The sequence below is a fragment of the Typopeltis vanoorti genome, chromosome 13 (genome assembly GCF_054136105.1).
Source record: "Typopeltis vanoorti isolate ZY-2024b chromosome 13, IOZ_Tvanoo_1.0, whole genome shotgun sequence".
Lineage (NCBI taxonomy): Eukaryota > Metazoa > Arthropoda > Arachnida > Uropygi > Thelyphonidae > Typopeltis > Typopeltis vanoorti.
In genome coordinates, this window is record NC_143561.1 from 68024044 (window position 1) to 68043043 (window position 19000).

The 19000-nt window shown below is 35.3% G+C and overlaps 1 protein-coding gene across 1 annotated transcript in view; it reads left to right on the forward strand.

Annotated features, from left to right (window-relative positions):
* Window positions 1–13434, forward strand: part of LOC150100247 (thiol S-methyltransferase TMT1A-like) — a 31222-nt gene extending 17788 nt beyond the window's left edge. Inside the window, exon 2 of the mRNA XM_090402971.1 lies at window positions 13039–13434. Within this exon, the coding sequence (XP_090259097.1) occupies window positions 13039–13275 (237 nt within the window). The 3' untranslated portion in view covers window positions 13276–13434. The remainder of the gene's footprint in view (window positions 1–13038) is intronic.
* The last annotated feature ends 5566 nt before the right edge of the window (window positions 13435–19000 follow it).

A 19000-nucleotide genomic window follows, 5' to 3' on the forward strand; every position in this document is an offset into this window, starting at 1 on the left:
CAATCAGTGGTGTACCAGAAGGATCAGTCCTTGATCCACTGTTATTCAATATATACATTAGTGACATTAGGAAGGACATGACAGAAGGCATACAATATATGTATATATATCAAGGAGAGGGATTTACGTAAATGCTAAGGGCACATGTAAAGTTCTTAAGAGGCCTACTGAAACTTTTCTGCTTTTCTTCGATAACGTGTTGTATGAACCTCGTACTGTCTTTTCAATTCAGTTGTAGGTTTCAGGTGGTGAGGAAAAAAATTAAAAGACAGAGAGGATTTAATATCCTTGAGAAGCATTATATTGCAATAATACAAATAGTTCTGGCCCTTGCGAAAGCGCTCTTTTGAGATCGCCCGGAGTTGTTGCACAGACAAATGAATGAAAATAATACATGAAATATTTCAGAAGATTTTCACGTAATAAATAAATATATCTGGTTGTTTTAATGATTTCACTTGATATTTCAATTGAGACAGATTGTAAGAATATAATGAGGTAAGGGATAAGTGGAACGTCGTTTTTCAATAACAGTTATTATTATTATTATTATACGAGTCCGCGCGGTTAGCCTAGTGACTATGCGCTTCGGAACCATATGCCTGAGAAAGGAGTGTCCCGGGTTCGATTCCTGTCGCCGACGTGAGGAGCTTAAGTATCTTTCTCAGACATAGCCAAGTTAGCCGATCTTGGGCTACCTTGGACTGCAGGGTTTTTCTCCTCAGTTTATCTAAGGTTTTTCCTCCCGCAAGCAGGCAAACCGGCCCCGTGAACACACGCATCTACAGACATAGGACACACCAGGAGACATACGGCTAGCCACCTTATCCTCGGGACGGGTACGGCTTAGAAGGGCTAAAGATATCCCCGTAACAGACTACTAGGCCTAATACGTGAAGAGAAGAAGTAGATTACTATTAGACCACCATGGAGTCAAAATAGTTATCGACATGAAATCAATAAAAATAAATTACGTTTGGAGCCAAGTTAAAACAGACGAAGTCTAAACGTTTCCATTTTACAAAGTTTCGCATGATCATTAAAGTTAAAGCAAAACTTGCACAAATGTCTTCCTGTATCATAAAACCGTTAAGAAGCCGGGGGGGGGGGGAGCCATCGAGCATTAGCGGGGAAGCAAAAAAAATGATGCACTAAATTGAAGAAGGGAGGGGAATTACTAGTACAATGAAATTGACTTACAGTGCAATTCTAATGTTTTCGCCATACCATAATATTTGTTTGTTTATACCATAATAGTTATGGTATAAACAAACCATAACTATTTTGATAAAGTTTCATTCTGTTTATTGGACGTGAATTTTCATATAAACAATTTGTTAATTCTCATAATAATATGCGTCTTTTAATTTAGATTTTCTGTTCATCTGTCAGTTATTCCTGTTTCCTTCCATGTTTAGCGTGTTCTGCACATTTTTGAAATTCATTTCTATAGATTTTCTATGGACTGTCTGAGCCTATAGTTGAGAAAGGCCTTGAAATTTTATATATATATATATATATATATATATATATATATATATATATATATATATATATATATATATATATATATATATATATATATATATATATATATATATATAATGAAGCTACCGAGGTTGTGAACCCACATCGACTTCTTTTGAATGAAGAAATCTTTGTTTGGTGGAGAAAGAAATAATTAAACGGAAATGGAACAAAGAAATTGGACAATTGCCAGCAACCTTTTGAGCACAATCACAAATGGAAATTTTCAGCATATCGCACTTCAGTTTCCAATGTCCTTTTTGGTGAGGAAATGTCAACATTCTAATATAGAGGTAAAAATGCGGTCCTTTCAAATTTCAAGGTTCCTTGTAGACTCTTGGATGTCACCAGTCACTTTATTTATTGATAAGCTACGATTGATTAAGTTTAAAACATTTAGTTACGGATAGTACATATTTTATTATTGAAATAATAAAGGATAGAAAAAAAAATCCTCTGTTACTGAATTACGGCAAATCAGTGATTAAAATTATTGTTAAAATAAATTTATATTTGTTCGACAAGATTCCTTGTAATCAAAGATTTCAACTCGAAAATCATAACAGATATTTCAGAGTATTTGTTTTATGATTCTATTTTAATGTGGTTATAGGTATCAGTATAAAATAAAATTAAAAAACAAACAGCATCACGGACAGTGTAAATTAACTACCTTGTTCGTATCGTAATTATGTTTACATGAAACCCTAATTATTTTGGTCCTAAAAGACCATCGAGCCTTACTGGTTATGGAGAAAATAATGAAAATTTATTTGGTTATTAAAAGCAACAGTCAGATTTAAATTGTGCGGTGTATCTCCATCTATTCTGAAAAAGTAAAATAAATTTAAAATTGTAATTTTTTTTCCCGCATAACAAAGAAAAAGAAAAAGTTAAAATTCTTCCCACTGAAAAAAAGAATATCAACCACGCTTGTTAAATATATCAGCATGAATGGTCAACTCTGGTAGTAAACAAGCTACTTTGTTGAAGCAACTTTTCCAGGGAGTCGGGAACTCGTTGAGGATGAACACATCACTCAACACTAGCTGTCATACCTTATCTTGAATTCATTTATTCATTCATACTACCTTAAAAGTTCAGCTATTCCACGAGAAAAAAATATATGCAAATCATTCATTGAATGCGTTCATTCCCAACCTCTGTGGATGCCGTCTTGTGATCTTTCCACTCTCCATGGAAATAGGGCTGACCCTATTTCTTTGAGACAAAAACGGGACGGGGGTTATGTAATATTCTGTATTCATAGAAAAGTAAGTCGATAAAAAATGTTTTTTTAATAAACATATTAAGCTTACCATTATTCTTCGGTGACAGAACTTACAAAAAAATTTAGATAGACGTAGAGGGGAACTGTATTTCACCACGATCGTACCATGAATATTTCTTCGATGAAGTGATCTTAACGCAGCAAATTTCGGTCTTTCAACACCTTATCATAAAACTTCTCACACTCCATGACATAATTTCGTCTTACAACTAACACAGTGCTCATTGTCTCAGCACTTAATCTAGGTTTCTCCTCTGACCATATACTGTTCATAACAGAAAATACTCTCTCAACAGATGCTGTACTTCCTGGAAGATGAAGAATAAACTTTACAATATTACACAAGTCTTGAAAGTCTAGGCGTCTTTTGCTCATTTCAGAAAATGTCTGTGCCCATCTATCAGACACAGGAATGTTTTCTTTATTCAATGTATCCAATTGCCTCATAATTATAGATTTTATGCGAGTCCACTGATCGAATACACGAGTTTCTTCTGTTTCTGTGCGTGTGATGAGTTCCTCGTTTAGGCTGTCCTGTATTTCTTTCCATTCAGGTGTCTTCCTTAGTAGCACCCACTTGAACTTCTAAATGTTTCCTAAACTGCGCTTACCATTGTTGACATATTCTAAGATAGAAATTCTCAACTACCTAAAAAAAACTTAGCCTTATTAATTACTCCTGAATCTAGTAACATTTTCATTTGTTTTTTGACTTCAGTAGTTACAAACACTTCACTTTTTCTGAACTCTAAATTGTTTACAAGAGGTTCAATGTTCATGGCTACTTTTGTAGCTGAAATATTATCTTTTTCAATTAAACTAATGTATGCTGGGAACGTAGACAGTTGATCTCTTACAAATGCCAACCACCATTTCAAACAAGGATCTTCAAACAATTTTCGCAACATAACAGGACATTTTTCTTGAGAAAGAAAATAAGAAAGAAGCCCATCAAACATGCTTAAAATTCTGTCAACTGATGGACCCAAGGACAAAAATTTTGTATTTCCATGCTCTAACAATTCAGCGTAATTGTTTCCTGCAAAGTCGCAAAAGTTTTTCGGTTCTTCAACTCTGTGTATATATTGAAGTATTTGTATATCTTCACTTCAAAACTTTCAATATCGACAGCACATTGGAGACAATTGTGTATAATGCCCCACAATCAATATTGATAATCCGCCTCTTGAGTTCAATTTCAAGTCTTTGCCACACATTATTTTTTGCCAAGTCTTTTGCAACCACCATAATTGGCATTCGTATTATCTGCACATAAAGCAACAATTTTGTTTTGTAAGGCAAATATGTCACTTCCTTTCTTCAACATAGCACAGGTAAGGAAATAAAGTCTATAATTTTGTCTTGAACACTACAATTTGGCACAAAGTACCGCACAACGATTGAAAAAAAAAACGGATGTATTTTTTTGTTTCATGCATCTAAACCGACTGCTTTTTGTTTTATTCAAATTCTCTATTACTTCACCCAATATGTATGGTGATAAATATGTATATATCATATGTATTTGGTACGTACCGAGGAAAATTTTGGTTCATAAATTTTATTTAACAATGTCGACAAGCAGTCATTTGCGCGAAAAATTTAGTCGTGAAGCACAGTATGCTAAGCAACAGGAGCCTCACTCGCTGCAATTTTATCGCTTTCACTATCACATCACGTCTCACCATAAACGAGTTGATGTTTTTCGCTGAAGCCAGTCTTTTCAGCATCCTTATGTTTCTGGCTACGTAGATTGTTGGTTGGTGTCTCCACGAGCAACGGAAAAATGGATATTACAATGTTGGAATACCACTTTTGTTCCAATACTACACAGCTTGTTCAGTTGAATGAATTTGAATTCTTTCTGGAGATCGTCGCTAAAACTGCAGTTTCGATTCTCTTTGACATTGCAAGACTAGACTTAAAAATAAGACCTGCTTTGTAGTTCCGCGTGTAACTTTTTTTTTTTTTTTTTTGAATGAAACATCCATATACACTGCTTGGAAAGAGGTCAATTTTAAATCTTTAAAAAAATATGAAATTTAAACCACCGGCATTGAATAACAAAGTCATCCGTGAGCAAAACAAAAACTAACGCTACAGCAGAACAGACGCCGCTTTTGAGACGCGCAAGTATTGCCAAAATGTTTTATTTTATTATTTTTATTTTTTTATTTATTTTCTTTGAATAAATCACTGCAGATATCGATATTCAGTATCGAACAATGCGACTTCATGGTTATACAAATTACTGATATCCATGATATTGATATACGATTATAAGTTATGAATAATAATTTATGTCTGACCAATATTAAAGTATATTTATAGTTTTTATTAAAAACGGGACAAAATTGACATTTTTATTAAAACAACGGGATGGCCGGGAAATATGAAAAAAAAAAAAACGGTACTGTCCCGTTCAAAACGGTACGTATGGTCAGCCTACATGGAAATAAAAATTTTCTTCCACTGATCCTTTCAGAAGTTTGTAGATCTCTACAAAGTGTCTGCAGTCCACAAATTATCAATCTCTCCTCATAACCTACATTCCAGATTGCTAATATCTTCTTTACTCAACAGTAAAATTATTAGAAAATGCGAGCAATTTGCTTAAACATGACCTTCCTTTAGTAAATCTATGTGCATTGTAAAGATAGATTCTTTATTAATCGATTATTGCATGCGATCTCTTAGTAACTTTTCCAAAATTTTCACTTCACTTCAGAGATACTGGTAAGTCGATAGTTCGACACATCAGTTTTTGCACCAGTCTTGTGCAATGGAATTATCACACCTTCTTTACGTTCCCGGGGAATTTTCGTTGCCGAGTCTCATATTATACAGCCAGTTTACCTGAAGTCTGTTTGCATTGATGCTAATATCCCATCAGTCTCTACTCCTGAATTCTTTTTCACTTTATAAAACAGTTCGAATACGTCTTCCTTATACACCGGAATTTCTTTATCCAGTGTATAGATCGCATGGTTCAAAACGTACTCATTCGAAGAGATTGAATAATGTCTTCGTCACCTGCCACTCGCATGTCATTAGCATTCAGTAGAGTTATGTTCACGTTCATTCTTTCTTTGACTTGTAGCATAATGACAAAATTCTTTTGTATTGTCTTTAGACAGCGGAGCTAGTTGCTTTCATACTTACAGCTTTCCGTTCAAAACGTAACTTCTGGCCCGTGCTTTATAACTTTCATAACTAACGTCATTCTTATAAATACAGTATTCCTTCTACGTAATCTGTTTCTTGAGAATCTCTTGCTTACTAAGATTGCACATGTATTTCATTCATATCTTCTTATTCTTTAGTATTTTCAACGTTGTCTTGCTGCCGATATCTTTGGCATCCAGCAATCACTACCATGTGATAGAACCTAGTATACTCGTTTGGTCATAATTTCCTGCTTTGTAGTTCCGCGTGTAACTTTTTTTTTTTTTTTTGAATGAAACATCCATATACGCTGCTTGGAAAGAGGTCAACGGCACACTCACAGGCAAGGTGCATCGTGCCATGTAACCAGTAGCGTGTTTGTAGCCGGTACAAAATTGGAGGTATTCCTGCAATTTATACTGGCTCTTATATATGAATCAATTCTTCTCCTGAAACTCACTCCATTACATGCCGACAGGGGCAAATTTTCCATGCTTGCTGCGCAAGCTCATTACATGAGAAAGAAGTAATATTTATTTGTTAATAAATGCATGCATTTATAAGCATTCCATTTAGGCTTTTATTTTTGTAGACAGAAGACGTCTTAAGCTTGCGCGGCAATAATTGAACTTTGCGTTGTGTATCGAAGGCCGATGCTTGCTCGTCTAGTCAAAGCTAGCTTGACTTGCTCGGTTGTCGGAGCTTCCAGGCAGGGGCGAGCCAGTAGTGTCCGGCGCCTGTGTGCAAAACTTTAGTTGGCGCCCCTATATCCCCCCCCCGCTCCAATCAAAAAATCACTTTAAAAAAACGTTTTTTTTTTAAAGTATTTCCTCTATGACGAACAAGACATAAGACTAATAACAAATCTGTATTGGAATCAGTCAGCTACCGTTCAATTAGACAACATTACCACCAGTGATATTAACATCAAAAGAGGAGTGAGACAAGGATGTGTGCTCTCACCACTCCTGTTCAACATATACGCAGAGGTAATCTTTAAAAAAGCATTGGAAGAATGTCCAGAGGGAATCACGATAAATGGAAAGATTGTTAACAACCTACGATATGCAGATGACACCGTGCTAATTGCAGATAACATTATGGATCTCCAAAAACTCATTGACAGAGTATACATAGAAAGCCAAACAATGGGAATAAATATAAACATCAACAAGACAAAATACATGATCATCAGCAAACATCCAGCCTCATCAATGAAACTGACACTCAACGGGAAAAATATTGATCAAGTGTCAAGATATAAATATCTTGGTTGTTGGCTTAATGAACGGTGGGATCCAGAAATAGATATAAAGACAAGGATTGAAGTTGTCCGGCAGTCCTTCATGAAAATGAGAACACTATTCTGCAATAAAGACCTAAACATGGAAGTCAGATGCCGAATGCTGAAATGTTACGTGTGGTCTATTCTGCTCTATGGAGTTGAAACATGGACATTGAAGGCGACAACCATCAAGAAAATCGAAGCCTTTGAGATGTGGCTATACAGAAGAATGCTGAAGATATCATGGACAGAAAAAATTACCAATGAAGAGGTCTTAAAATCCATTGGCAAAGCTAAACATCTTGTACAAATAATCAAGAAACGAAAAACATCATATCTTGGCCACATCATGAGAAACAGCAAATACCAACTTCTACAAACTATTTTGGTAGGAAGAATTGATGGCAAAGGAACTAGAGGAAGAAAAAGAATATCATGGTTTGACAACATCAAGACGTGGACAGGAAAGAGCAGTGCACAACTGCTCAGATTAGCACAAGAGCGCACTTTGTTCGCCAAGATAGTCGCTGACCTTCGATAGAAGATAGCACAATAATAATAAGAATTTCCTCCTCTTTGGGCCTGTGTGCGTCGCACACATTGCACATATGGCCGGCGCGCCCCTGCTTCCAGGTCATCGCTGCAGCACTGTGATTTCATTCGCGCGCATAGCCATTTCCGCTCCCTTCACGTCGTCGTAAATACAAGGCCATACGCAGTCAAATGTAGCTCTAGCCAGTGAGTCTAGTATTTTAAATAGAGATATAGGATTTCCATTTAAATTTATCTAGTCATTTCAATTTTAGTTTAGGCTAACCTTAACTGTCACTGCAGCAGACGACACCGAAAGCTATACGTTCATTTGTTGCAATAATGAAGTGTTGTCTCTATATACAAGAATACCATTACAAAATGTACTGTTTGATTATTGTCTGCGATCATTTCTTTAGTTGTGTCTTTACTATCTAGTATCGCTACAAGAATTTATCACCCTGGTTACTTCAAGAAGAAAATGCAACTTTTATTTATTATTTCCTTTCAACTTTAAGTGTTGTTTTGGGACTGCATAGTCACCTTCCAGAGTTCAGCGCACCCATTCATCCAGTTCTGGGCCATATATTTTTAAGAATTTATTCAAGCATTTTAACTTCCTAGTGTTTATCGAATGGCGAGTTAGTCTTTCGTGTAGATAATAGCGTTAGCCCACGTGGAACTGCAGTTTTTCCGCAGAGGAGTTAAACATACTAACAAAACTGCAGAACGAGCATGACCCGTATATGCATGAGGGTTAACGATCTTGTTCTTTAAAATGTCTATTAGTAAGAAAATAACACAAAGAATCCACCATTAGACTTCGAAGATGAAGAAAATCAGAGTATTGCATTATTATTATTTTTTATTTATTATTTTTTGAAATAAACGTTTCATTAGAGAGCCTGTATAGCTCAGTAGAAGTGGCTTTACATATAATGCATATTCTCTACATATGATCATTCATATGTAAAGCCACTTCGGTATATGGAAATAGAATTCAGTTGTCAGATTAATTCGCAACGTAAAATCCGAACCTGTATATGTTAAAAGAAACCTTACATAGGCTTGTTTTTTTAAGTGTCCTAACATGAGATACTAACGTAGATCGAATCCCATATGTAAGTGGAAATATACAAAAAAATATATGAATATCATATAATAGAAGGAAATATGATTTATGAAAATAGATATGTGACTGTTAACTTAAATTCATAATATAGAATTGAATGGATACAAAAGACATGTTATATTAAAAGAAAAAAAAATACTGCTCAGCTCATGTTAAAAGGACTTCAGGAAGAAGCAGACACCGAGCAGATTATGATGTTAAAAAATACGGAAGAATAAATTGTAGAAATATATATATGGTTAAGATATGAAAAAATGTAAATCAAAATGCCCAATAGAATAAGCATTCTATGTACATGTGTATATATATATATTGTAAATAGTTGTACATATATTTATTTTGAATGTACTTAGATGCTTTGGTGTAAATAAAATATAATAGTAGAAGTGGCGTTTGCACTCTACAACGCTTGATCGCACGACGAAAGGCGTTCGAATCTAGTCGCCGACTAGAGGAACTTTTTTCTAAGCCTTTTCTCGACCGGTTCAGAGTTACTCGATCTCTAGTACGGGCTAGCGGGTTTTTCGCCCCGTAAACTCAAGAAAATCGGCCGTCGAACCCGCACTGTTTTCAGACATTAAATATATTGTGTTAGGGTTAGGGACCACCAGATGGCGGCACTTACTAGCCGCCTTCTTCACTGAATGCCGATTAATTAGTGATAGCCTTGGGCCAGCTATCACTGATTGGCTACCAGTGGAGATTGAACTGCCTGCTCAGTCTCTAGAAAAAGTTAGATAGGGCTAAAAAAGGCCTCGCTTACTCCCCTATATGGGAACAAAAAGGCGTTAGCTGATAGCTGACGTTTCATTAGAGCGATTATCCCAATATGACTTAGAAGTTTGGTGACTTGCAAAAAGAGAGTTGTTTACTGACCGAACAGTAAAGATTTGGAATGGGGAAAGCATTCTGCATTTCATTATTTCTTAGAAGTTCGGTAACTCGATGAGCGTTTTTAGTATATCTGATAACAAAACTAGAGTTAAAAGTGTGTGCCTATGTTCAAGAACGCAAGAGTTACTAGAAAGGTTTTTTTTCATTTGATTTTAAATTAAAAATTTCAATTATATTCTTGTTTAACCCTTTATCCATACTGTAAACAAAGAAAGTTTGGCATGAAGTATCTTCACGACTAAGCTACTTTTTTATATAGAGGCTAATGACTTCACATTAATTGCTTTAGTATGTATCCCATAATGCAAAGCACTCCCCTTCCCCTTTCAGGCATGTATAATACAATGCATAATGGGAAAGGCTACTACCCAGACTGTTTCGACCTTTATTGAGGTTTCATGAGCGGAAGCCAGATCCAGAATAAGGCAATTAATTGCCTCCGTAGCGCAATTGGAAGAATGACGGTACGTTGCGCCCTTCGATTAGAAAAGGGCTAGGTTCGATTCTCGTCATGACGGGAGGAATCTTTATATGGACTTTTTCAATTGAAGGTGAGTTAGCCAATCTCATACCGAGGTAGCAGGGTTTTTTCTCCCGGAAACGCGGGTTTTTCATCCCGCATACAGACAAATCGGCCCTTTAGAACACATGCAATTTACAGACAAAAAATACTAGCTATGGTGGTGGTTGTGGGTAGTAGATGGCGTTAATGTAGGTGATTGATAGTAGAGGTTCTGTGTAGTAGTGGAGACGGAGAGTTGTACAGTGGGTGTCCTCCCGCGATTAGTCTTCGGACTCCTTGGAGGTGTCACGATTATTATTAATAATAATAATTAATGTGAAGTCATTAACTTCTATATACAAATAGCCTAGTCATCAAGAAACTTCATGCAAACTTTGTTTGCTTGCACCTGGATAAAGGATTAAACAAGATAATTTCATAGCATTTTTAATATAACACAAGAGTGGGTTGCTTGTGTTCTTGATATAAATGTTTACATCCTCTTTCAAAAAAGAAATCGAACTTTTCGAAAATAGAAGAAACTAGTGGCGCCTGTCGAAAGCGGCAACCTTCATTAGTGTTGTATCAACTGTTTATGACATTTGTTTCATTAGAAGCCGAGTTATAATGCCAAGGGTGACAGTTCGTTTTGACGAACGGTCGGAAAATGAGTTTCAAACAGAAAGCTGCGATTGACTTTTGTGTTAAAATTGGTAAACGTTTTACCGAAAAGCATCAAATGCTTCAAAAAGCATATGGTGATGAATGCTTATCTCGTACTCAAGTTTACGAATGGTTTAAGCGATTTCAAAGTGGTCGTGAGACGCTTGAGGACGACGAAAAGCCGGGACGTCCAAAAACTGGACTGAGCGAAGTTAACATCCAAAAAGTGCGTGATTTCATCAAAGAAAACTCGAAATCGTCTGTGAGATTGATTGAAGATGAATTGGGATTCCAAAATCAACTGTGCACGACATTTTGACCGAGAGTTTGGGCCTTTGTAAATTGAATTTGCAATTTGTTCACTACAAGTTGACCGACGACCAAAAAAATGTATCGAATTGAACACTGCAAGGACTTCATTAAAACCGCTCGTAAGGACTCAAACTTCCTTGCAGCGATCGTTACTAGTGACGAAACGTGGCCTTTTGAGTATGAGCCTGAAACAAAACGCGCCAGTGCTGAGTGGAGACCACCAGAAGTGGGGCATCCGAAAGAAAAAAAAAAGTCGCTTGGAGAAGTCAAAAGTAAAGACAACGCTGATTTATTTCTACGATTCCAATGGCATTATCCACAAAGAATTCGTTCCGCTTGGCCAAACGGTCAATGGGGAGTTTTATCTTGAAGCGATTGATAGCGAGAATTCGTCGCGTACGGCATGAATATCATGACGACCGACCGTTCGTCAACACAGTCGCTTTTGGTATTATTACTCGGCTTCTAACGAAACAAATGTCATAAATAGTTGAAACAACACTTATGAAGGTTGCCGCTTTCGACAACAAAAAGATACAACAGGTGGCGCCACTAGTTTCTTTTATTTTCGAAAAAGTTCGGCTTCTTTTTAGACAGAGGGTGTGTGTGTGCATATATATATATATATATATCCAAGATGTATAATGTACTATTTAGAACAAAAGGAAGATGGTCTTAAAAAAATCTAATAATGCGTTTTATCAGATATATTTTGGGATAGGTATTCAAGATAAGAAAGTGACACATTTCAAGTTTACAGCACAAGCAATGAGTATTCGCTACATAAAATCCACTAACATCTTTTATTCTCCTAAAGGAGTAGACAAGGGCATTTAGCTTATCTTTTTGTAAACTGAGAGGACAGTTCACTCTCCACTGGTAGCCAATCAGAGACAGATTATCACTAATTACAAACATCTGGAGAAGAGATGGCAGACAAGTGTAGCCATCTCATGGTCCATAACACAATATTTGTGATATGGACCATGATACATTTGTGATAAACAATGTGGATTTTATTTTCGATTTTCTTGGGTTTATGGGACAAAACCCCTGAGTTTCTAGAGAAAAAAACCCTGCTTACCTTTGCCAGAGATTGGTTAACTTGAAGAGTTAGAAAAAGTCCTCAAGGATGATTTTTTCTGAATTGAGAGAATTAAAATTCAGCTTTCTTATTAGAAAAAAACTTGACTGCATCAGATTAAACTCTGGAATTGGCTGAAAAAGCCTAGGAAAGGCCCAATTAGTAACAAGAGACCAAGATGTTTCTTTTACAAGCCTAGCATTACAGAACACAGTGAGGCTCCAATATATAATGTCTTATTTCGTGTATATATATATATATATATATATATGTACACACACTCTTTGTACACTGTGTAAACATTTTGTACAATACAATTATATGAGAGGGAGGGGGGGCTGGAAAGTTCTGATAAACATCTAGAACAAGAATGATATTAAAGCAACTACACAAGAAAGAACATACTAGTATCAGAGTTACAAAGGTAACTTATGTTCTTATATTCTCATGTTTTTTCTTGTGGTTATATCAGTTACTTTAATATTTTTGTTCTAGGTGTTTATCAGAACTTTCCAGTCCCCCCATACATTTATGCAAAATGTATGTGGGAGACTTTTATATATATATATATAAAGATATTAGAATATATATATATATATATGAATGTTTTATTTTATTCATTATACTGATACATTTGTGATGCTGTTTTCAGGGAGGAAAATTCTTTTACTTTGAACATGTTGGTTACCAATCTGGAACTTGGGGAAGATGGTTTCAGAATGCTATTGAACCATTATGGAAATTGACTAGTGATGGCTGTCGTTTAACATGTCCCATTTCAGAAAACATTCAGAGAGCAAAATTTAATGATGTAACAGAAGAACAAGCATATTTGATTAGTGAATTTTATTTAATACGGCCACACATAATTGGCACTGCTACCAAATAGCCACAAATTGCCAATTGCAGTTTTCATTTTCAAGGTAGTTATCATTTCAGCTGTTTAAAAAAATCAACAGTACTATGTATGTATAATGAAATGTTTGCGCTGCTGTGTTTTATCACTGTAAATATTTATATAATAAAAATCATACAATGACTTTTATAATTATTGCCAACTGTGTAGAATGCTACTGATATGATACAGGATAACATTAACTAGGACTTACCTTTTAAAAATATCTGGCTAATAATAAACTGTATTACACTTTAAAACATTTCTACATGACATAACATTGAATGAAGAGTCACTGCAGCTCCTTCAGAGAGAGAGAGTCCAGATCTTGCAAGCAGCTGCACATTTTGTCATCTGTACTTCTACAGCATGTTCTATAGGTCAGGTAATTATACTAGCTGAGAAATATGTCAGAACTTTTTGTCTTCTCTAAACCATCTCTATCTACAAATTTATCTTTTTGGTCTGTAAAGAGTCACATTTTCATCCTGAAAACTCTTTGCAGGATAGAGTTTAGTGTTATTAGTTGTATAGGTTGGAGGAGGCAATTTTCAACCACCGAGAGGTACTACAATAGTGGTGAATTGTGGCTTCAGCAGAGGAGGCAGCATCTGTGATTCAATCATAAAACATTTCATTTAATATTCTGCCTACTTGGTAAGTTAATTATATATAATATCAGGAGCAAATATTCCAGGTGTGCAACTCATCCACCAAATAGCAATATCACTGATATGTTTTTGCATTTATTCCCGTCAAAGACTCCCCTAATTGTTTCCAGACTGCGTGATTCCTAAAAGTAAACACAATATACTGATGCTTCATGAAGATGACACTTTTCGATGTGCAAACATTACATCACATTCACATTAATAGCCCAGGTGTGCATTCAAAATACATACACCTTAGAAAAGATGTACAGATATTGCAGTGGATCAAATTCTTAGTGTTCTAGTAGTTTTAAATTGCTCAGAAGGCAATGCACAGTGAGCTCTGAGACAATAGCCAATAGTACCTAGAGGCTGTGAATGGTTATTGTGTCAACTAATCCAACATTGAACATTGTCATTTGTTTAAATGACAATGTTCAATGTTGGATTAGTTGCTATTTTTGTTTTGTTTTGAGTTTCATCTGTTTGTGTGCGTGAAGTATGAACTGACGTGGTAGACAAATTTTTAATATATAATTTTCAATAATTTATAACTTTTTTGCCCATATTTACAATTGGAAACAGTACTGTAGTCGAAGGAGGTAAGCCTCATCTTCCTATTCCAAATTTGAGCAATTTAAATATACCAACCAAATATTGCATTCTCCTTCATTGTTTTCTAATATACAGTATCTTAAAACAAACATTGTCCCCACTCTGCACAGATTTGGTTACAATTAATTGATAAAGCATTCAGTTATCCTACAATTCATTGCATTAGACCAATTAAGATGAGCACTGATGTGCTATGCACTCTTAAGACTTTCATATACTGATAAAAATACAATCGTATGGTCAAACTGACGTGAATTTTGTAGCAGAGGTTGAATAAGCCCCAACAAAAAACCCAACCAAAATGGGCAGCGATGCCATTTTTATATATATATATATATATATATATATATATATATATATATATATATCGATAAAAATACAATCGTATGGTCAAACTGACATGAATTTTGTAGCGCAGGTTGAATAAGCCCCAACAGCAAACCCAACCAAAATGGGCAGCGATGCCATTGATATATATATATAATAGTAAATATCTAAAAATGAATTAAAAGAAGTATCTACATTTTAAATTTAATATATTAAAAATTTAAGAGTTGAGGGCTATTAGTTTGCATATAAGCAGAAATACTGGCCAGTTTATTTCTCTTTAAATTCACTGTGTAATTTTGGGAAGCAAAAATAAAATATTCATAAAATTTTGCTGTTATTACAAAAAAGATTACAAATTTTATCAAAAATACTTTCAAACATTATCAGTTGAAACTAAATGAATAATCAACTCGCTCTCTTAACTGTTTTTTAGGAAGAAGAGATGTAAAAATATGAAAAATTAGAATCATCTTGGTTTATAATTAAGTAATATTTCTGAAATTTGAAGTTGATTTTACAGCCTCTAATGAAGTCAGTATGTGAATTAGAAATTGATAGCCTGACCAATCTTATTTCTCACCTGCTTATTGCTGAGCATAAAGAGGCTATAACTCTATAGGCTGGATGGAACCTACCAAAGTATTTAATCAGGATCATATCAGATAATTGTGAGATGTGATTAACAACATGCTCACTGAAATTGACACTTCTGAATACAGTTTTGTTGAAATTCTACCTAATAACCTTTAACTACTGTTTTCAGATATGAGATGGTGATGCAGAAGATGGCAACATTCCATCATTCAACATGTCGATGATCATTGTTTACAAGCAAGAAGCATCTCTAAAGTTGTACTAACGTTAGAGATGAAGCCTATCTGAAAGTGGCCAATACTGCTTCTTCAACAAAGCATACTACTTGTGATATATGACAGATTGTCACTACAGATGCATGCATATCAGGCAATATGCAACATACATGAAATTCTGAGGACATACTGCAAAAGTGAACAAAATGGTATGAATGATAACTTGTAAAAAAAAAAAATACATAGACCAGCAGGGCTAGGAAAATTATTCATTTTTAGAACACTCTGATGCAGCAACCTACTGTACGCAGGTTTCTTGGAGATGAACAGGTAGTAGAAGAGGTTGATATAGGCGTCTCTATAAGATCAGACTAAAAGCTTGCAGGATTTAAAAATTTGCTAATAGTAGAAAAGAGGGAATATGACAAACATATATTGCTTAGAAAATCAATGGACACCTCCATGAGCAAGGTGCATCGAGCCATGCAACAAGTCACATGATTGTAGCTGGAATAAATTGGAGAAATATGATGCTTTGAAGTCAGTGCAACTGTGTATGGTCAAAATGACTGTGAGAGTGACTGTGAGATGGAGTTTAAAAGAGATGTGATAGAATGCCATGAAGACCTAATCTGTTTGGCAAATTGAGCCATCCTAAGTCAACAATCAGTGATACTGTACTGAGATGGAAGCACAAGGAGTCAACTGCAGGTGTTGACTGTAGGGTGCTACTAAGGATAATATGTAAATACTATCATTCGTTGACCAACACATAAAATGCGGAGTTCCAGGCATCAACTGAAACACGAATCTGCACAAAAACATTCAGAACTGAGGCTTACAACATGGGTTTCCATGGTAGGACTGCAATACGCAAACCCCCCCCCCCCTGAACCAACCTGCAGCATTGTCTTCAGTGGTCCAAAGGCATTTCTGAATGGGTGAAAAAATTTATGAGAAAATGTAAACTCATTGCTACCTACAAACCGTCAATCAAATTCATAACCTGCTACCTTCTCCAAAAGACAAACTCTCACCATTGATGATGCCTGATATATATATATATACAAAGTACCATGTTCATGGAACTTGTTTTACTACAGACAAACCAGAAGATCTGTCATCACATGCAGTTCATCAAACATCACAAATATGGCCTAGCACAATGTGGGATTGAAAACATTAGCCATAGGATCCAATGGGAAAACACCAAGCTTTTATACACTACATATAATACAAGGGGGGGGGATACCCAAAAATAACCAGAATTATTTTTAAAAAAATTTTTTTATTAAAAGTTCATAATACCATATTCCAGTCTCCTTCAAAATACTCTCCATTTGAGTCAATGGCACTTGTGCCAACCTTTTCTACTCTGCTGGAAACAATTCTGGAACTGTTTATGGCTTGCAGCGACTTTTCTTTCACTTCATCCATATCAATGAACCACTGCCCTTTTATGGTTTTCTTTATCCATGGGAATAAAAAAGTCACATGGAGTGAGATTTTTTTTAATCCTCTGTGAGCAAATGAGTCACAAATTTAGCAGACACACGTTTCATTTGCTGGTATGAATTCCATGATAAATTTGTCTCTTTAGAAACTTCCTCAATGGTCTTTTGACAATCTTCATTGATTGCTTGACAAACTTTTCTGATGTTTTCGCCATTTCTGCTTGTTGACTGTAGGGTGCTAATAATATGTAAATACTATCATTCATTGGCTAACACATTGAATACGGAGTTCCAGGCATCAACTGGAACACGAATCTGCACAAAAACATTCAGAACTGAGTCCAGATCGTGGTTGGTCTTCCACTGACATACCCCTATTTTTGAAATTGGAAAACCACTCGTAGACCTGTGTTTCACCTAAAGCATCATCCTTAAAGACTTGCCGAAGAATAACAATAGTTTCAGCTAAAGTTTTACCCAAAAGAAAAGGATTATGTGAACTCTCCACCTGCATCACATTTAGCGGCATTCATCCGTAAGTAGAAAATGCATGCCTCAAGTTCAGATTCCTGTTATTTTTGGGTACCTCCTTGCGTGTGTGTGTGTGTGTGTGTATTATAATATATATATGTGTGTGCAGTATATCTATGTATAAACAAGAACATTTGTATAAAGGAAGTGCTGAAACCCTAATCTCAATCATAATGACCACCTCACCATTCTTGAAGTGCTGGAATTTGTCATCCTCAACTGTATATGTATTAAATAAATTTATGATCTCATTTGTTTAACTCAAATTATCTAATCTTTATTTTTATTTTCAGCCCAATAGTTTTTAACCTACGAACACGACTGTATACATTAAGAGATTCCAATGTATTCAAATTCCTTATTGTTCTCTGTTCACACAGATGTCTTATATGTAAAACAAAATATCGGCATAATAAATTGATTTTTACTGTGGTACACATGTGATTCTATAGTTATAGATACTCCACAGGCCTCATCATACAAGAAAAAAATATATCAGAGTCCCAATGGGAAAAGATTAATTTGGAGAAAACTGTCAATAGAATACTATCCTGTTACACTTCTGACTACTCTGAATGACCATTATTGTGGATACAGTTCCCCCCCCCCCTTTTAATGTAAATCACTGTCATGTGAAATGCAAAAGGCATGAAAATATAGTCCACTTCATGAGTACAGTCAACTATCACTATACTGAGATCCACAGGCATAAATTATTCACTATAATAAATATGTTATAGTGAATAATTGCTTGTGACAGTGTATTTCACTTACCATTATGCCTATATCACTTTGGTAGGATCTATTTCGTAGTTGGTTATTGTGAGCAAGTTGTTCATTATAACATTTTCTTCTCTTCTTATCTGCAATTAATTTTAAATATATTTTAACTTTGTTTTACATGTAGCAATTGCATCTTGTATAAGACTAAGCAAGGTATAAGGTTAATTTACAGGATTAATCCTCTTCAAAAGGAATATTTGGTGAAAGCATTTCTACTTGGTGACAAAGAAGATACTTCTTTTGCATGAAGTATCTTCATGACCAGGCTATACAGAGCCTACTGACTTCATTTGCCTTAATATCCCCATAATACACAGTACATTTCCTTTTGGACACATGTATATTGCTAAGCATCAGGGCTGGTGCGAGAGTATCTGATGCCCCTTGGCAAAGAAACTTTAGGCGCCCCTATACATTGTCTCTCTCTCTCTCTCTCTCTCTATATATATATATATATATAGTCATACTCACACAAGCACACATACACTACATATTAAATAAGTTTTAGCACCCCTAAACCTGATTTCTTTATTTATATTCTCTTGCT